Genomic DNA, 21,300 nt, shown 5'->3' with positions numbered 1-21,300 from the left:
CATCTTGCTATCTTGCCTTAATTGTGATTCACACATTGCTGTCTATGCAAACAGGCAGCATGGCCAGCTCAATAGCTGGCCATGCTGATACTTCGTCAATCCTCTGACGTCTCTGCCACCAGTCCGATGGAGCGAACTACCAGAAAGCTTAACCATCACCACTGCAGCCTCCTGTATACCTAAGTGTACCGCTGAATCCGAGCAAGCAGAGAGCTCCTCAATTACAACTGTAACAAAGCTCATCATACTTAATGTTTCCAAATCTATGACTGGCTAAGTGCCAAATTTAGAGTTTTATCAATTGCCTCGCAGCCCGTGCTCGACAAATAAACTACAGCAGAGGCCGCCACGTAATGAAGCGTTTATTACAAACGCTATTCTCCTTTTTGCTGCGGGAGCCTGTTACGCCTGCTCACACCCACATGTATATTTAGAGACGTCACATTGAAGTACTCACAGGAACAGTCGCATGCATCCATTGTAAGTAATACCCTGCTGGCACGCGCTCACTGTGGGCCTAATTTACTAGAAACAGACTATTCGACCAAACCTACAGATGGCAAGAGCTCGTAGGAACAATTGTTTTACCATACCACAAATCTACAGCCCTTCCTCGTCGAGCATGTCACAGACGTCACAGAGCATGTCACAGACGAAGGAAATCTACAAGTCCCGATGTGCTTAAACGGGATATTTGGTTCCAGCGCTCAAAAGGATATAAAAGAACCCACGGGTATACAGGGTGTTACAATGTTTGGTAACCACGACAGCAGCTCGTGCCAGAGTAGCTCTGCCGTTCGCGAAGCCAGACTAAAATCCTGAAACTGCTTTTTGTGGACGTCGCTCGCTCGAACTCTATTTCTTACTGACCAATTCGAGACACTAGCTGCGTTAAGACAGTATGCGGCGCGCTTGCATGGTGAACAGTGCTGCACTCACGCGCTTTTTTTATCTGTCCTACGGCTGTTCCATACCGTTCACTTCGTTCGTCTGCAGATTTCTCACGCCCACCTGACAAGATACCTAACAAAGTATATAGACTCTCCACAACACTCTCTCAACGAATTATATACAATGTCCATATATCTCGCCTGAAGATAGTTGGCCGGAAATGGCTGAATTTTGTAGCGGAGATTCGCGCGTACGTATGGCATACGATGCAAGAATTCTGCTGGAGCAGACGCCGTTCCTTTGAGTTCACGAAAGCGGCCACAATGAAACCGCGTCAGCCGCTGTCAGCGCTGCGTCGGCCATTTCTGTCGGCCCGTCCGTATCCGCGAGTTGTTGCGGCATGGCGTTGGCGTCTCCCAAGGCTCGCAGCAAGTGGAACGACAGCGCAAGCAGGCCGATGCCCAGCAGGTCTCCCAGTGCGGTCAAGTAGGGGATGGCGGCGTTGTCCGGGTCGATCTGGCGGGCCCACATCCAGTACACCATGCACCGCGACAGGTACAGCAGCAGGAACACCTGGAGCAGTGCCGACGAGAAGTAGACGAGCAGGAAGACGGGCGTGACGGCCATGTGGCTGGGCCGCACGAAGCTGATGGTGTAGGTGAACACCAGGTGGCCGGGCAGGACCATCATCATGAGGACGCGCGCGGTTCGCGCGTTGCGGCCTTTGCCGAAGAAGGCCGAGCACGGGTCGAGGCAGATGCCGCCTCCGGCCTGCAGAAGCGGTCGGGCGCCGATCTTGGTGCGCTGGTGCAGGAAGGTAGACAGGCGGCTCGTCTGGATCGCCACCAGGTTCCCCGCCACACCTACGGACGTGCGTGCGCGTAACATCAGCGCGCCTCTCGGAAAGACCGCAGGACACATGCACGCTGTGTGTGTATATATATATATATATATATATATATATATATATATATATATATATATATATATATATATATATATATATATATATATATATATATAATCAACCTAGAGGCATCTATGGCTGCCGCAAGGTCATATTACACAAAGTTGATGCACTTGTTAAAGAGCAACTGTTTATTGTGTCGACGTTTCGGCCAGATATAAATATTACACGCGGTGATCATTTTTAAGTTATACGTAATTTTTGCATAATTTCTGTCGTTCAGCGTGATTATTCGAAGCGGCGGACATTACTAGCACGAGAAATCGAAACACATATTCAACTATATTCAACGAAAATTGACTCATTAACTTTTTTAAAAACTTAAATTATCGGGTGTTACGTGCCAAACCACGGTTTGATTATGAGGCACGCCGTAGTAGGGGCTTCGGAATAATTTGGACCACTTGGGGTTCTTGCACTAAATCTAAGCACCACAGGTGTTTTCGCATTTAGCCCCCATCGAAGCACGGCTCATCAACTTCCTAATTAGTTATTTTACGGCATATATTGCAATGTTACGAATTGTAGCCAGTGAGTTCTCAAGACGTACGTATCCACTTGAAGTGAATTTCCAGAATGACACCACTTCCGAGATATTTACCAAAGTGAGGGACACAAAACATATGGGCGTTCCCGTTACTTGTGTGCTTCGGTGCCTAAAAAAGCGTTTTGGTAAGAAGTAAATGGAACAACAGTGCATTTTTACGGCGAGTTTGATGGCGCATATCTCCAAATTGGTGTCATTCTGGAGATTCACTCTAAGTGTATGTCACTGTAAGCAGCTAATTATCGAATTTTCGTTAATTATTTGAATAAGTGTTTCGAATCCTTGTGCAAGTATTGTTCGCCCCTCTGAATAATCCAGCTCAAGAACTACAATTACGTTATCTGCAACAGACGATTTATTTTTAATCCATAAAGCTTAGAAATGATAACCCCATACATAGCGTCAATACTTTGCCGCATTCACCAATCACATAATGTATAAATAGAGGCACGCGTATACAATTGGGCTTGATGACCAGTCAGGAGAATGAGAAATGTTTATGCCGATTGGAGAATGGCAATTACAAATTTTATCCGTATGTGCAAAGAAAGGCTCACGACTGTCGCAAGCTTGCTAAAGTAAGACAGTCCTTAGTTGGTGATTGGACGAGATGCAAACCGAGAGCTGGCAAAGTCTGTTTTTGCGAAGCTTTGGCCACAATAAGAAAAATGCGTGCGTATTGCGTTTAACAATAGTAAACAAAGAATTATGGGGTTTTACTTGCCAAAACCGCGATCTGATTGTAAGGCACGCCGTAGAGGGGGAGTCCGGAAATTTGGAACCCCTGGGGTTCTTTAACGTGCACCTAAATTCGCGTGGGCTGCTGAGGACGTGCACTTAAGTCATACAGAAGTAAAGGGGCGGGGTCTCGTTTGCTCAGAGAAAGTGCACTTCTCACCTACCTAATATTGAGGGGATCACACGAATATCAAATTATATTAGGGTTCTCCGAGATATGCCTGCGCCTTGGCAGAAACAGTAAGCCACGCCATTAAGTACGTACCTGCATTTTTAATGCCATGCACACGAGAGTCACATGTCACCATTATTATAAGCCCGCGAGTGTACAGAGAGGAGCTAGCATATTGCCCGACAGACTCACCGCTGATGACTGGCTGGAAAACGGCCAGATTCTCGAATGTAGGCACCGTCATATCCAGTATGGAACCACCGAGGCTGCATAAGCGTAAAATTAATCACAACCCGGTCCGGCAGCTTTAAGGACAATGCGGGGCAGAGTGATATAAAGGCAGCGAAGAACAAGACCCATGGGCATCAGGTAAGTTGGGCTTCTCTAGTAAGTTCTGCTCTCTCTCTTTGCAATCAATCAATCAATCAATCAATCAATCAATCAATCAATCAATCAATCAATCAATCAATCAATCAATCAATAAAATGACAGTTCCTAAGTAAAAACGGAATGCATATTTGCAGAAATATTTGGACCGTTAGCCTATGTGACCAGTTATCGGTCCAATCTGATACAAAATCACCTGTAAACTAGGTGAAGGAACAGAGCTGTAATTAGCTACACTAGATGCATAAATTTTATGACAACTATGCCACCTCATAATCATAAGAATAGATATTGCAGTAGGAATCATGTAATATGCGTAGCTAACAAAATTCCAACATCCAACATAAACGCAATGTCCAACATACAAAAAAATGCAAAGTCTATATACATTCGGTATTATAAACCATCTCTCTTGAAAACATTTTATAGCGCGGTAACATACAGTGTCGGAATTTCAGCGAAGTTGTCGCTAGATTTAGCGACTTTCTTGTATGGTTAGCGTCAATTTTTTTTTAATTTAACGACCGACGACATTTTTATGCGACATGACAGAACAATTGGCGACATTTTATCGACTTCAAAGTTAGCAAAGTGGCGTCGAAATAGCCTTCTATAGTTTATTATTCAAAAGCTACAAGGGTGCGGCCGAAATTGGCTGTATGACGCGAGGGCTCTGTGCACCATGATGAAGCAATAGTTGCCTTTACAGGATTCACAGTGTTCTCACAAAATGCATGTTTTTGTTTCTTTATTCTTTACGAAACCAATTGGGATGGGTCTTACAGCCTCAGGCTGTGCACTTTCACTAAGTATGTTCGATTGGTAAACATTTACAAATTTTATTGCGAGATTCAGAACGCAGCGGGTGAATAAGATAGATTGACTCTATAGAAAGGCTCGGTTCGTTCACACCAACCTGAACACACCGCTTCTTTATAGAATGTGTTTTGGACAAATCAATACTACGAAGAGCTTTCAGGTACACTAAGGGGCGGAAGTATAATATTTAACTTGTTAAAGATCACGCATTTTCCGTGATGACATGCGACTTTGTGCGTCTTGCCGAATTTTGATATCCTTTCAGGAGCATCGAGATTTCAGCGATAATGTAGACCGAGTGCCCTTGCGTGCTAAAAAACTCGAATTGATTGCGTTCTTCTGAATCGTTGTGCTGCATTTGGAACTTCACTATCTGAAGGTGAACGCCGAATTTCAGTTATCATCATAGATTATTATGTAAATATAGTGGTAAATTGAAAGCCCACTGCACACTGCTAGTTAATTCACTCCTTATTCTTCACTCACACAAACTTATAGACCAACGTGATACATTTCGGTAAATTATTTACGCCATGATAGCGTATATTAAAAACACCTACGTTACCCAAAATTTACTCAAACGCAAAGCGACAATTTTAGCGGACTTGCAACAAAATTTAGCAGAAATTCAGCTATTCTGTTGCTGCATTTTAGCAACATGCTTAAAAAATATGGAAACACTGCTTGCATACGCAAGCATGCTAACATATGTAGGCTGATCATGCTGTACATGACCGCTGCTGTCGTGTTGCATCTTGAGTTTCTGAAAGGCTTCTCATCACTCAGCATCAGCATTGCAACAGCATCGCAAATTACAACTGAAATAGCAACAACAAAAGCAGCTTCCGCCACATGAGCCATAGCTCGCGGATCCGTTAGCTAGCTAGCTACATAGCTTGCTAACATCCGTAGTATTACGTCAAAGCGCGATCTTGTTTCTTCTCTTCTCGACGATTGCAATTCGGATGCTCTTGCTTTTACCGAAACCTGGTTAAACCCTGAAATAACTGACAACGAAAATTTCCCCGGTAACACAACCTACAACATATGCAGGCGCGACCGAGATAAGAAAAGAGGGGGCGGTGTCATGATAGGAATTAAAAAGAATATCGCATCTATTGTTGTTCAAACCCGTACTAACCTCGAAATCATTTGGGTAGCCTGCTCTGTATCAACCGTGAAGGTACTGCTCGGTAACTGTTACCGTGCGCCGGATTCTGATTTTTCCTTCGTAACTGCATTACATGACAGTATTAATGAGGCAATTGGTCTGTACCAGGCAGATATAATGTACCTATTCGGAGATTTCAATCTTCCTTTAATCGACTGGGTTAATCTATCCTCTTCGTGTCATATGTGCACAAGCTTTATTTCCTTAACATTAGATTTTAACCTATTTCAAGTAGCTAATCAACCGACTCGTAATTCCAATCTTTTGGATCTCATTTTAACAACAGCTCCAGAAACTGTCACGCATATAACTTGATCACCAGCTACTCCAAGTGACCATCGATGTTCCATGCGCGTCCACCGGTTACACAACAAAGCAAATTAGAGACTACAATAAAGGTAATTATGATATCATCAATTTAGAACTAGACAACTTTTTTGTTGATGTATTGGAGCCATCCTTCTACAGCAGATCTGTCAACGAAAATTGGGTTCTGTTCAGACATAAGTTGTCTGCATTGATTGAGAAGCACGTTCCTCTTGTTACTATAACTAACGATAATTCCAACCCATGGTTTACTAAAACTCTTCACAGAATGAGAAACAAGAAAAAACGCCTATATGAAAATGCAAAGCGCGTACAAACAACATTGGCTTGGGATAAATACAAAAGCTATCTAAAAGAGTACTGCACAGCTTTATTGGTCGCCAAGAATAAATATTTTTCAAAAGATTTGCCGGGAATTCTTACAAGCAATCCAAGAAAATTCTGGAATATAGTTAACCCTAGTAATAAGTGCAGTAATATTTCATTGCAGGATAAAAACAACACACCTATTCCTGACAGTCAATATCCGACAGCATTCAACTCATTTTTTACATCCGTTTTTACAAGAGAAGATAGTTGTAACATACCTTTTGTTCCCGATTTTGATTTCCAGTACATGGCTCCCATCACTATCACTTTAAAAGGCGTAGTCGATCTTATAGATAACCTTAAAATGTCTTCATCCTCTGGTATAGATGGTATAAATTCTAAAATACTAAAAAACACAATACTAGTATCAAGCAAAATTCTGCTACACCTATTTAACCAATCGCTTACAACTGGCATGCTTCCTACAGACTGGAAGATAGCAAAAGTAGTTCCTGTCTTTAAGAAAGGTAACAAGAGTTCTAGTGATAATTACCGTCCTATATCACTAACATGCATTTGCTGCAAAATGTTGGAACACATTATCGCATCCCATATATATTCTCATCTTGAATGTAATAACTTTTTTTACCCGAAACAGCATGGTTTCCGAAAAGGATTTTCTTGCGAAACACAACTACTAGAATTCACGTCAGACTTACACTTTGATATGAACAGTAATAAACAAATTAACTGCATCTTTTTGGATTTCTCGAAAGCATTCGATCGTGTAGCCCATAGTCGCCTAATATCAAAGCTCTCAGCAATTAAGCTGGACTCACTAACCCTATCATGGATTCGTAATTTTCTTACTGAACGCGAACAGTTCACTGTTGTTGCTAACTTCTCCTCTGGCCTCTCTGACGTCACCTCTGGTGTACCTCAAGGCAGTGTACTTGGGCCTCTTCTCTTTTTAATTTACATTAACGACTTACCGAACAATATATCATCCTCTGTACGATTATTTGCTGACGACTGCATTGTATACCTCTCGATTAACTGTCCCTCTGACCACGCGGCACTCCAAAATGATCTTGCACATATCGGTGATTGGTGTGCTACGTGGCTCATGTCCCTAAACGTGTCGAAGTGCAAAGTAGTTTCCTTTTCTCGAAAAACTGTTAACTCTCACTTTTCTTATTATCTGGATTCTAACATAGTTGACCACACCACAGAATATAAGTGCTTAGGAGTGCTCCTTACACACAATCTTTCATGGACTAAACACATCACCTCCATTTCAGCTAACGCCTCCAGATCATTAGGATTTCTGCGCCGCAACTTAAGAAGTGCGCCTTCACCACTACGAAAACTAGCTTACGTAACTATTGTACGGCCACAAATTGAGTACGCCTCTTGTATATGGTCTCCTCATCAAAATTACCTCATCGAACTCCTGGAGAGCATCCAGAATAGAGCGAGCCGTTTTATTTCTAAAAATTATAGTAACCAGTCAAGTGTAAACCAAATAAAAATCGATCTTTCGTTGCAACCACTAACTACTCGCCGTGATATTTCCCTTCTATTATTATTTCATAGATTTGTTCACACAGTTGGCCTAACCTTATCAAACCTGAAAAAAGCATCCTCGACGTCACAACTACTGAACAATCAGTTCAGCTACACCCGAATTTGTGGCAACACAAACGCTTTTAATTTTTCAGCTTTGCCCCGTGCGGTCCGTTTATGGAATGCACTACCAGATACCATTGCATGCCAATCTAAACACACTGCATTTCGCAATCTGCTAACCGATAAATATGCCGTTTCAACCGTCTAAACACGTCATGTCTTTTGTAATTTTCTTGCATTTATTCTACAAGTTAAAGAATTTCAGTGCTCCCAATTTTTTACAATACTTACTACTGTATAACATGCAAAAACGTTTACAATGTTATTATGCTATTTTGTTGTTTACCATTTATTGTTATTGCTCTACATATTGTATTTGCTAATGTATTAATTTTCCATGTTCTGTGCGTACTCCTTTCATTATGCTGATGTTTATTTCTTTCCCGATTCCATACTAATATGTTACCGTATTTCCCCCCTTACACTATGCCTTCTCGAAGGCCTGTAAGGTACATGTAAATAGAAAAATAAACAAATACACTTGACAGTTGCCGTTTTGTGTAAACAGACGGCTGGTATACGAATAGCAAGTTAAAACCCGGAAGCTGTGCAGCGTCCTCATCTACCGTTTCATTACATGACCCGCAAAGCTTCGAATAAGTGTAATTCCTCCTCCGTGCAAACTCTTTCGGACCCGGGTGCCTCCCGGATCCGGGAGTGTGTAAGGCATGCTCACCTGGAGATGGCCATGGCCGAGATGATGGGTATCCAGCCGCTGCACAGCACGGACGAAGTGTAGGCGTTGCTGCGCGCGATGAGCACCCAGAGCGGGATGAACAGCAGGAAGAAGATGACCACGCACAGGTACAGGCGCACGTCCTCGGTGCCTCCGAACAGCAGCGAGCCGGCGCCGGCAAGCAGCGCCAGCGTGGTCAGGTCCCCCAGCGAGGCGGCCACGGGGATGGCCACGTTGTCCGGGTTGATGTGGTGCTTGCGCGACAGGATGACCACGCCGATCATGACCGAACCGAGCACCAGGCTGGCCACGCTCGCCGTGACCAAGCTGCTGGCGCACAGCATGAGCGCGTTGCGCATGTCGAAGTGGCGCTCCGTGATGAAGCCCATCATGACGGCGAACAGCGATGCGAGCAGCGACACCACCGTTGCCTGGCACTGCACCAGCGCCATGTTGCCGCTGGCCGACTTCCACTGCTCGCGCAGCGTGTCCATGTTGCCCAGGTTGGCCTGCTCGCGCATTGCGCGCGCGACATGACTTATAAACTGCGGGTACTGCAGTTTAACATTCATTCAGCCGACTGTTTGCCTCCCATCTTAATTCACCCCACGTCAACGTGCCACTGTCGAGGGGGTGAGGAGACCACTGAGCGCTACCTGCCTGCACCATTGATATCACTTACAGCGCAACTCTGTGAACTACGTCAAACCGTCTGAGCTCGGCAAAGCGTACTTTATTTATTTATTTATTTATTCTTACGCAAATAACCATGGATTTGGTCACGCTTCTGACTGGCGCAGAAGGACGCTCGAGCGTTGCTACAATTCACGTGCTCGAAAAGCCTTGGCGACAGTCTAAAGAAATCATGCAGCTCGACATCGCGGGTGTCAGTGGGCGGCGCCAGCGGTTTTGTTACTTTGCCTTCCATTTTTCTTCTGTTTCCCATGCTCATTTCCCCAACGCATCGTACACGGTATAGCGTACAGGACGTACCGTAGCGTCTTGGCATAGTCTTGCTTTTAAGGAAAGTGTACATGCTTTCCTGGTAGCTTTCCTCATGTTTTTCTTCTGAGGACAAGCGATGACCACAACCCTAAATATATCGATCATAATCACTTGAGCCGCGGACACTTTTTCGCACTTTGCTCGGCTACAGCTCAAGGGAGCAGGTCTGTTATGGCTTGTTTCAATTTCATAGACGCCTGCATTTCGGCGTGGACCAGATAATTTGAATTAATACTTCCCGAGAATGAAAGTCACGCTATATACATGCTATAGGAGAACAGACGTGCGAAGGAAGTACAGAACGAAAACGAATTGCACAAACCGTGTCGTCCTTCTGCATTTTCTGCCCGGGACAGAAAGAATTACGTGCGAAAATCGATATTTTTACTTGTTATGCTCACATATTTGTTTAGAGTAATATTTAGTTACATTCTCCTCCATGTGCAAGAGTTAACATTTTACTTCACAATTACAAATTACTAACTTCCTTTCAATTTGTTTCATACTAAATAGCTCCTACCCTCCTCACTGCACGATGCATGGTCAATACCCCAGAGCGGATTGCGCCATTTCACAAAGTAATAACCAACCAGCCAACCCAGGTCATCTTGCTTAGTAACCTTGTAGGGCAACCTTCACTTTGACATAGGAAGACCTGCTAACCCCTTTTGCAAGCTTTATTGTATTGCTCCATTGTACCCGCCGTGGTTGCTCAGTGGCTATGGTGTTGGGCTGCTGAGCACGAGGTCGCGGGATCGAATCCCGGCCACGGCGGCCGCATTTCGATGGGGGCGAAATGCGAAAACACCCGTGTGCTTAGATTTAGGTGCACGTTAAAGAACCCCAGGTGGTCAAAATTTCCGGAGTCCTCCACTACGGCGTGCCTCATAATCAGAAAGTGGTTTTGGCACGTAAAACCCCAAATATTATTATTATTATTATGCTCCATTGCGACAACCTTGTTCTTGGAACAAATGTGATATCACTAAACACGGCCATTGTTGAATCAAAATAACAAAGACGATATTTGGACCGAAACAGCGGCTATCGCAAGCTTCATAAGACCAATGGCGCGACACTGCTGCCACAGCGCGGATATCACCCATAACCTACCCCTTATTTTTACCAAAAATAAACAAGATACTTCGTTTAGTTCACAGAGGACACTGGCAAAACATAGCCTTGTAAACGCCTGAAGGAGGGTTTTGTAATTATTTGCGTATCTCCTAATTAAGCCAGAAGCGTTAAAGCTTCTCCCCGCATTACATGTACAGGTAAAATGCCTCTTATGTTTACTAAGTGTGAACTCAGCGTGACGTGGAGTTCTCTCGGGAACACTCTCTGTACACTTCCCCTGTAACATATACACGGTGTTTCAGCGAACACTTTCAAAAATATTTAAAGGTTGCCTGTGGCAGGTATCACAATTCTAGTTCATGAGCTGGTCTACTCGAAGCGGCGAACAACACTTGCAAAGAAATTGAGATCCAAAGTCGTCTAATTAACAAAAAATCACTAATTAAGTTTTTAACTAATTACGTTATGGCCCATATTTCAATTTACAAATTCTAGTCGTGGAGTTCGCAAAGCGGATCCACTTGGAACGACTTTTCAAGATGGCACCAGTTTCGATATATAAATTCCCGAACTTTGCGGAAAAATGCATTGGCGTTCCAGTTAATTTGTTAACAAAACGTAGTTTCATGCACTGAAGCACACAAGTAACTGGAACGCCAATGCATTTCTCCGCAGTTCGAGAGCTCATATCTCGGAACTGGTGTTGTCCTTAGAATTCGTTCCCAGTGAATCCCCCTTGCGAAGTCCACTGCTAGAATTTATAAATTGCAATATAGGTCATAAGATAATGAGTGAATTCTTGCTGATTAGTCGATTTTGCATTTCAATTCTTTGCGCAAGTGTCCGCCGCTTCGAGTAGACCGGCTCATAAACTAGAATTGAGCTATCTGCCACAGACAACCTTTAAAAATTTTTGAAAGTGCTCGCCGAAACACCCTGTATATGGCATCCATTCTTTTAAATATGAAATTGCTGCAGCCTTTGGCTGCAGCATGGTGGCGGGAAAACTTCGCAACGACCCTAGACAGGCGGAAAACGAAGGTACAGCCATTTTCACTTAGCCTCTATTTAACCAACACACTCCGAAATGTGCCTTGACAATTTGGGGTCCATATACGCGCGGGAGCTTCCTGCTCACCTGAGTGGACATACGGGCCGCCATGGTCATCTCGAGGTTTCCCTTGAGGCCCAGAAGCGCCGGCACCAGGATGAACAGCTCCGTGACGTTCTGGAAGACGGGCCAGTGCTGCACCATGTCGAGCAGGAGTCCCGCACCCACCGTACCGAAGCCGGCCGCCAGAAAAGGCACGAACACCTGCAGCGCGGTCGCCCGGATGGACTCCTCGAACCACAGGTCGTCCTCGGTTTCGCAGCCGCCGGAAGACGCGCGGCCGACGCTGGACTTGACGCGAAGCTCGGAGGTCTCGACGCAGAGCCCTTCGCCATCGCTGCAAGCAGCGCAGTCTCGTGTTTCCCACGTGGTGCGGATCGCCAGGTGACCTCAAGCGTGAGGTCCACAGAAAATTCATCAGGGCTAAAATAGAGTCGCTAGCTGGGCAAGTTGGTACATGTCTTTGAAGAATCCAAATGGCTAATGCAAAGCCACTAGGGAAAAGACAAGGAACTCTTGCCACTAAATGCTACTTCCTAAGGAGCAACGATGCGGGCTTGTTGGTATGGCATCTTGGAGTAGCACCGTGTCTGCGTCTTCCGTGTGCCTTCTTCCGTCCTCGTCTATATGCGTTACAATCACACTTTGATAACAACATGTGAACATATGGGTATCTCACATAAAAAAATTTTGCCCCTCAGCACGACACATCGCTTAACCCACGACCACATAGCATGCACGCATACTGTCTCGAAGAGCAGAGATCGGCATAGTGTATCCGTTGTTTTTACTGTTGCAACGAACTCCTTTATAAAGAACTGTAGCATGGCTTTCCCGCGATACTTCGTTTCTCAAACGATGGAAGTCGACTCTGGCACATAGCGAATATTACGTGTGTGTTGTTCCAAATTATTTATCAGTGCTCTCGCATCTTGATTCAGTCATAAAGCAAGTTATCAACCATTCCAGTGACAACAGGAACTTGCGTGTGTGTGTTGTTCCAAATTATTTATCAGTGCTCTCGCATCTTGATTCAGCCATAAAGCAAGTTATCAACTATTCCAGTGACAACAGGCACTTGCATGGTTCCAGTTCTTCACTTAAATTTCGTAGACCTCTTAGGAGCTAAAGTTAATGTATGCATTGTTTAGTGATCTTCGATGACACCGTAAAACAGGCAACCCGCTAGGAACAAACCCACGCTAGATGGTATATCGTATCAAATGAGCCTGTCGGAAGGATACAAAAGTATTTTTCTTACCATTGCTCGCTGATATGTAGGACGCTGACGGCCGCCAACTCATTTTCCTTCTGTTTATACTCTGTCAACTCTATCAACTCGATTGAGCTGAAAAAAGAATGGGGGTGTTAGTGCAAATATGAAAGTGTTCAGGTGTTATTTAAGACTATAGGACCTGTCCTTGCAGATTCTTTATTGTAACCTCAGTGACTTTCATTGTCTAACTGCGAAGCGCGGCCGGGTCCAGATTTCATCCCTTCAGGGGTGAGCGTAAGTGGATGGAAGGGAGGTGGGTGGTCGTACTGCTATGACATTGCTGGAAATTAATTTTATTATCTGTTTTTCAATTGCTTCTTATATTCGCTTCTTCGTTCGACCTGTGAGAACGGTGTTTTCGGTTTTTCGTATTATATTGGCTTCTCTGATCCTTGTAAGCAAATCCACGCAGACGTCTTTATTTGAAATTACAAAGATGAGGCCAATTCGAAAGCTCGCGTTTACTACGCAGCGGTTCGTCAGAAAACTGCAGGATAAGGGTAAAACAAACAGCAATGTTTCTCGGGGTGGCACGAAAGCCTTCATTCGTTAAAGCAGTACGGGCCTTCATGTCCTGAAAAATAAGAATTACAAGCAAGAAAACAGGACCCATGCAAATGAAGTGGCACATCATATAAAGAACGAACTGAGGTTAACCCCACAATACAGCGCTTACAATGTATAATCGCTATCTGCATTTAGATGCCGGGGAACTTGACCGAGGAAAGGGAGGGGGGAAGGGAAGCAGGCGTTTTATGCCAAGTATCCTAGCACGCAAAAATGTCGGGAGGGGGGCTCGAGCCCGGTGTGCCCTCCCCCCCTCCGGCTACACCTTTGCATATCAGTGGCACTTGTTGAGTGCTTTAACGGCAGTATGCAGTTGGAACTTTCCCGTAGCATAACTGTATTCCTTATTTGTTTACCTGGATACATACTGCTGCGCATTCTCATTTTTTAGTGGTCGACGCGAGAATTTGAGCACGAAGCGGCAGCGAGCGCTGGGTTTTGGCTGGAAAATGCTCCGGGCGTCTGTTCTGACGAAGTCGGATTTGGTAACTGTATACCGCGCCGACAGGGCGGTGTTGGAGGCCTCAACAAAAGGAGGGGATAAGGGGTGCACCTGATTAGATTTAGGGGGGGGGGGGGGATTGCCTAACCACCCTTCTGCAACAAATCTCCCCCCCCCCCCTTTCCGGATTTGCAACTGTTTGTGAAATCATCCTCGTTCCGTAATGTTTGTTACCGAAGCGCGACCTTGTTCCAAAGAGAGACATGACAGCAACGTTATGTATTCATAACGCGCAAGATAAATTCACCTATAGTATCTATAGGACGTTCTCAAGACAGCACACTGGCGGCCACTCGAAGATTCGATGCAAAGACTACAATACAGTCGGGTACTCGGACCTCGACTTCCGCTGTCCTGAGAGGGTGAAGACTCTCGCCATGTCGTTCACGACGCGGCGCCCTTGAGCTGACGATACCATGCGCAACCGCATAATGAATTCGGTTCGACATTTCAGTGAGGATCGACAGCTGTCGTGCTCTGCTTCGCCATTGCCTGCAGGTTTTCTCCGTGTCAAACAACAGCCTGGCAATACTTATGGGCGAACGGATTCGACGCGGAGAGGAGAGACTCACTTTGATGCGTGGCGCGCCTGCCGCTCCGCCATGGCCGCACTGCAATGGCACTCGGCTCCAATTAAGATAAGCGCACAATTTGGCCCCCGCGCCGTCAGTCGCTCGATGACCACTTCACCTGCGTAAACGCGCACTCCTTCCCTTGTCGTAAGCATGCCCGCGCAATCGCCGTTGTATGCGTAACCGTGTCAAGGGCGGAAGAAAGTTCTCCAAACAGTCCCGTAGGAGAGAGAAAGAGAGAGGCGCTAAATCACGCGCCGGGCATGAGTCGAATCACGTCGTCACATTGCTGGCGTGATGAGCAGCCTCGCCCCGTGCGTTGTGATGCCGCCTCAATAATGGGCGGGGAAACAAAGAAGAACGGACGAAGACCTGCACGGAACTGGCGACGTCAGCCAGGCCAAAACAAGTGTTGTGTATGCACCTTGCAGATCGTGCGTGAAAGTTGGAACGAGACACTCGAACAAAAAAATATAGTCCCGCAAGAAACACGGGAAAACGCAGTTCAAATCTAAGATTTAAGCATATGTTTCTTGATTGATGGCCAAACGAACTGCGCCCAAACGAAAACCATAAATGGCTCAATGGCCGCGTGCAAGGCTCAAGCGGTGGATTCGAAAGAGCGCCTATCTAGTCACATACTAAAAGGAAACAACTGAGTAGCACACACGACACTCGTGTGGATTTCTCAGAATGAAAGCTTCGCAGTCAAAGAAAAATTCGTCCTGGTTCAGGGATCAAACCAGACACTGATTTTACTTCGCATGTGAAGCATTTTTTTTTTTTTTTACAAACAGTTACGGGGTCTTTCTTGTAGCTTCTTGTTACTCTCGCGCGGTTGATAATTTTACCCTGCCATGAAATTTTCTCCACTTTGTAGATTTTCACAGAAATTACTTGCCACAACCATATATTCCATGCGCCATTCTCGAGGACTGTTCACGGATTGTGTTAGCAGTTGTAGCTGGGGAACACATTGTTTAAGCTGTAAGGTGTTTTCAAGAAGATCGCATAGATCGCCCAGATCGGCCCACGAAATGGGATAGAAAAATGCTCAATACGCAAAAGTGGGGGCAGCTCACCAAGAAAGACATTGCCTTTAATATGTAATACAATGGCACAAAATACGGACACGTCCCACAGTACAGGACAGCATGGGACCGTTGTTTCCATCTGATGAAGTTTGGATCACGTGGGAGACAAATCTTCATGTGAAAGCTCGATGCAGCATGCATGGCGACATTCTGCTTTTCTTTGCGCCGACCAGCACAGGCGTTACGAAGGATACTCCGCATAGTGGTGGCAGTTCCCGGTGCCACATGGCTGCATGACACGATGATTACCGAGAGACTATGCAGCTGCTGGTGCGCGTCATCAGAATCTATAGCTGCTTTCATGTTGCCCCTATCAAGCGCAGTTTTGCGTCAGACATCGTAGACAAATGAAACGCGACAAGGAAATTATAAAGTATAACACCTCTACGATTAACAACAGAGTGCGCTTTCTTTTTTCTCGCTATTACCATGTCGCCAGTGAAGGCGCAAGTCTATACGTACAAGCCGTAATCGTGCTGATATGAGGTGTTATAGTTAGCCCTAACTTCGCCTTTTATTTATCCACGATAGGGCTTCTTACGCCTCAGGCCTGTTGTAATGCACTTCCCACGTTACTATAACTCTTTTAGAGCATTTATGCTTTTAGCGAAATAACGCTTTATAACGAACCGAATTTTCTGCACCGATTATTTAATTATAACGAAGTTTTGTTGTATACTTAATAAACTTATCTCACAGTGCAATTGTAGTAAGTACATTCAACTGAAGAAAACATCAGACACAATGTAGGGAAGCCAGATACGAATCTCGTTAACCAGTCAGCGTGACTCAACCCAAGAATCCGCTCATCAAAACTCACCGCAAGGTAAAGGATAAAGGGAGAGAAAGAGAGAGAGAGAGAGAGATCAAAAGAAACGTGTGAAAATCTAATTGAAAGAGTGAAATGCCAATTTTCACGTTCGGGACCATAGGAGCGCTCGTGCCATCTTTTGTCGTAGCTCCGTAACTACGACACCGGCTTCCGCTAATGCGCATGCGTCGTGGGAGGAAGGCAAACGTGAGTGTACGCGAAAGAGACCGAGCGCTCCCACATACGAGTGCATGTGTGTTCTCTGCGCGTCTTTCCCATAGGTGACACGTTCAGTTGCAACCCTCGAATAAAACGGGGAAGGGGAAGACGAAGTGGTCAAATGTGCTTCTTAAATCACAGTCCTCCTTTTCTCTTCTTTTCATTGATTGTTTTTTACAAGCCTACTCCGTGAACGTGTTTCGACTCTTAGCCGTTCAGTCGGTATGGGCCATAGTGCGAGAGCATCATCATCATCATCATCACACCATCACCACCATAATAATAATAATAATAATAATATTCACCACCACCTTGTTTTGCTCGTACAATTTGTAGATCTACATCTACATCAAATTATTGGCCGGCCCTTGTGCAAAGGAACAACGATTTTGTCAAAGTGGTAGCCAATGTAATCAGTATTTACGAACGGGAAGCCGTCCTAGGCGATGAACGACGGCACGCCACCTCTTGCGTCTCTTCGTACTCGGAGCCCTGTACTTTAAATAGCGGAGTCACCACGTCTACTTGGAGGTGTCTGGTTCCTCTCGTTTCTCCAGTAGCGAGGTCACGTATTCCAACAGCGACTACAGCGTCTTGATATATTGAAGAGCGAACACCGCAGCGCAGCGAAGCGCGTTAGTGAGCAAGGCCCCGCCGGCGTGATTAGTCCGTATTATACTATTGCCTATATATCTCTTGACGGCTCGAAGAACTTAAATCCTACGTACAGACATATTCACAATGTATATCTTGAAAAGTTGGCTGAGTTACCACAGTGCGATTCAATATCACGTAAAAGGCAATTACAGTTGATATATAGCGACATAGGCCATCCTCGGAGAACTGGAACTTGGTTTCCAGTTGGAATGTCGTTTCTGATGTCAATGACATCAGCCATAAAAAGTTGTAAGTTAAGCAGTCATTATTTTGGACTTAAATCGCTTCGACCACTCTTCAACTGTTAACCTTCTTTTCGAGGAAGACACGCTACCTGATCACGTCAATTAAGGTAGGTTATGTGAGGTACCCGGTGCGCGATTTTGTGCCCCAACGCTGTATTGTCGCAAGCGCTTAAAGGACGGCGTGTCTCTGCTGTGCAGGCAGCCATGACGAATCCTTGCGAAAAGTGCACAGTAAGTGAGCGAAGTGCTTCGCTTCAATTGTAATGGACCACACGAGGTGAACTCCAAGGGTCGTCTTAAGCTAAAAGAGGCAACAAGAATATTGGACCACATTAGTAAGATCATATTGTGGTACAAATTCAGAGGCGGCAGTCAGTGCGCAACCAAAGGAGGCGTTCGCGTATGGTCGACATGGACAAACTATAGGTCCAAACTTGAGCGCCCCAGTTCCAGTGCTGCAGGTCCAGCAGGAGGTGGTTGAATTGAAGTCGGTTGATCGTCTAAAGAGAATGCGCCATGACCACGCTTACCACCGCGGACGGAGAGCTCCGAAAGACAGGGACTAAAGTTCGCAGAGACTTCCACACTGTCATCAAGGCCATCCTGGCGCAAATGATTGACGTCCTGCGTCAACTGCTTCGTCGCTCAAGTACTCCTGTGAGGAGAACAGTTGAGCAGATCATGCACGCTATAGAGACGGTCTCCTGGCCGCGTTTCACCAGCTCGACTGCTGTCTACCAAGGCGGATATGCCTTGAAATGCGCTTTGCACAGAAGCAGAACCATGTAGACGGTCAGAATAAGCGATGGTTATGTCAGGTTAATCCACCTTATGTTCCCTTTGCACGGACAATGCGTTGTCCGTTTCCCTCTTCTTGTGTCTGTCTGCCTAACCTTTTCAAACATGAATCCCTACCAGCTAGCTCAACTTTCTGGCGTTCTGTGCTTCACATATATTTCCATTGTCCTCTGCGTACCTGTACACACGTGTTCGTGCCTAAAAGCTTAAAGGGCCTTCACCAGACTCCGCGAAAAAGTTAGGTTAGACATTGAAACTTGTTCATGGAGCCTTCCGCCAAAATTTCACAATATAGTTTCGTAATATCAGAGACAGAAGCAAGTGAAACGTTGCTAGGCGACAGTACGAGAAAGGGAACTACGCTGCTCATCCCAAAGGCTCTATTCCATTGTCTCCACCAGCTCCATCTCATGTTGGAACCGAGGGGCGCGTAAATCTTTCGTGGCGCCTGTTTGGATCGGACTGCTGGTACGATCTGTTGGGAACTCGGCGCTGACGCCCGTGGTTGTACCTGGGTCGCAAGCCCCAAGGGTAGCGTTGGCCTGGCGGCCTGGGGTACAACTGGAAGCATCCGAAGGTCCCGGCAAAGCATGAGTCGACTGGTAACAACGAAACAACTTGTTTATTTTAACATCGCAAAGAGTTGGCGGTCAGGTTGACCGAAGTAGAGAGACGGGAGAGCACTTCACTCAACAGAAGAAATCGGAGCCCTCCCTTTTGCGTCCGGGGGCAGCTGTTTTTATACTCTCGCAGTTGAGGGCAAGAAGGAACCCCTCAAAAGACGAGCACGTGAATGTACAATGGGCTAATGGTGACGCACACTGTCGTAGCGATGCCGTAGCACCATGACGAGCACGATCTCGTAGCACCCTGTCGAGCACGATCTCGTAGCACCCTGTTGTAGCGCTGCCGGTCGGGCACAATGACTGTAATGAGAGGATGGTCCCTGCTTTGGCATCGCCTGTTTCGGGCACAATGACTGGAATGAGAGGATGGTCCCTGCTTTGGCATCGCCTGTTTCGGGCACAATGACTGGAATGAGAGGATGGTCCCTGCTTTGGCATCGCCTGTTTCGGGCACAATGACTGGAATGAGAGGATGATCTTTTGCGGTCGCATCACCGCAGTCGCGCCTGGAAACACCTGCCGATGAGTGTTGCGGCGACGACGATCGGGCCAAAATGTCTGCCGCCCCGCCGCAGTCGCGCCGGCAAAACCACGTGTCGCAGGCGAAACGCAACACGCCATATTCCGGGAGCGCGCCTCTGATGCGTTACGCCTCTGACGTGGCCCACGGCGCACTCCTTATAATTCGCCAGCGCCCAAACGAAGCGCCATGGTTCTGTAAATGCCTTCAAGGCAAGGAAATTTGGTAACTGCAATATGTTTGATCCTGCTTTTTAGTGGTCAAAACCCATAAAAAATATATGTTACTGGTAAACGAAATTGGACCTTTTCAAAGCTCCGGGCATATTGTCTCCGAACCTGTCCCGGTTTCTTGCCGTTTTCGGTCCCGATTTTCTTCTGATTTTAGCAATGTCCCTGTCCAGGAAAACCCAACTCCAACTCCGCATACACATCGGCGCTTGTTTCATCTGCGAATTTCTCTTAAATATATCTGCAGCTTCACGGGCTGGTCTCGGTGTTTCGTGTTTTCGAGGCTGTTGTGGCACTGAATGACATAGAAATACTGTGTACCGAACTTGCAGAATGGCGAGTCCACGTTTGCCATCGTGGAAACACAGTCACCAAGTAGCACGAGCCCCAACGCAAACGGGTGCGCTGCAGGAAACATACCCCTAGATGTTCCTGAGGGTATGAAACTCCCTTACGAAGCTTCACTTTTTAGATGTATGCTACTCGGCATACATCAAACGGCGACCATTTTGCATGGCAGGGCACCGGAAGTTGGATATCTTAAAGCAGAGAAAGGGGGTGTGTCATCCCGACTTCACATAGAGGAATTTCTTTCAAGCTAAACACGTCACATAAGCAGCAATGAAAGGGACACTAAATCAGTTTGCATTTACAAAATATCGTTTGAAAACTCTACTGTCGTTAATTTCACGATAATAGGTTTATCATTAGAAGTGAAAATGAAAGTCAGATTTATTTTTTTACTTTCGCGTCGTAACCTGAACGTCGGTGCATCACTGTGACATCACGAATCTGAAAGTAATTTCTTTTTATTTTATTTTCGCATTCGGACCACGTCAGCTCAGCAAGAGAGAGCAAATGATAAAGTAAAGGTAGGGAGGTTAACCCGGACTGAGCCCGGTTGGCTACCCTACACTGGGGAAAGGGAAAAGGGGACGGAAAGATTAAAAGAAGAGAAAGTCTGCTGGGGATATCGTTCGGTCGCTCAGTCCGGATCACAGACGCTGACTCAATCCAGTAGCTTTTGTGACCTTTTGTAGCTGCGATATGCGAGGCCATGGTCCCAAGATCTTGTTCAAGGTGAACGGTGTTCTATCTGGCTGATTGAGAGCTGTGCAGAGGTCATGTCTTTCGTTTTGAAAAGATGGGTAGTAGCACAGTAGGTGTTCTATAGTTTCCTCGACACCACAGGCATTACAGTCGGCGCTATCAGCCATTCCAATCAAAAACGTATATGCATTGGTGAATGCGACGCCCAAGCGTAAGCGGCACATCATTGTTTCCTCATTTCGAGGAA

The 21,300-nt window shown here is 45.7% G+C and overlaps 1 protein-coding gene across 1 annotated transcript; it reads right to left on the bottom strand.

Annotated features, from left to right (window-relative positions):
• Window positions 1-348: 348 nt before the first annotated feature.
• Window positions 349-14,979, bottom strand: LOC142585701 (solute carrier family 41 member 1-like). Its single transcript, XM_075696664.1, has 6 exons — window positions 14,804-14,979; window positions 13,148-13,234; window positions 11,914-12,223; window positions 8,694-9,202; window positions 3,508-3,581; window positions 349-1,754 (listed from the first exon to the last, which is right to left on the bottom strand). The coding sequence occupies exons 1-6, from the start codon at window positions 14,956-14,958 to the stop codon at window positions 1,198-1,200; spliced, it is 1,692 nt and encodes a 563-aa protein (XP_075552779.1). The 5' UTR covers window positions 14,959-14,979; the 3' UTR covers window positions 349-1,197.
• Between the last annotated feature and the right edge of the window lie 6,321 nt (window positions 14,980-21,300).

This window comes from Dermacentor variabilis, chromosome 6 (genome assembly GCF_050947875.1).
Source record: "Dermacentor variabilis isolate Ectoservices chromosome 6, ASM5094787v1, whole genome shotgun sequence".
Taxonomy (NCBI): Eukaryota; Metazoa; Arthropoda; class Arachnida; order Ixodida; family Ixodidae; genus Dermacentor; species Dermacentor variabilis.
Note: the sequence above shows the minus strand (reverse complement) of the source record. Positions and strands in the feature narration are given on the sequence as shown.

Coding starts and splice junctions, on each gene's coding strand:
- LOC142585701 (XM_075696664.1), bottom strand. CDS start 14,958: ATGCTTACGACAAGGGAAGGAGTGCGCGTTTACGCAGGTGAAGTGGTC. Junction 13,235..14,803: donor CAGGCGCGCCACGCATCAAA/GTGAGTCTCTCC, acceptor TTCTTTTTTCAG/CTCAATCGAGTTGATAGAGT. Junction 1,755..3,507: donor TTTCCAGCCAGTCATCAGCG/GTGAGTCTGTCG, acceptor GCACGTCCGTAG/GTGTGGCGGGGAACCTGGTG.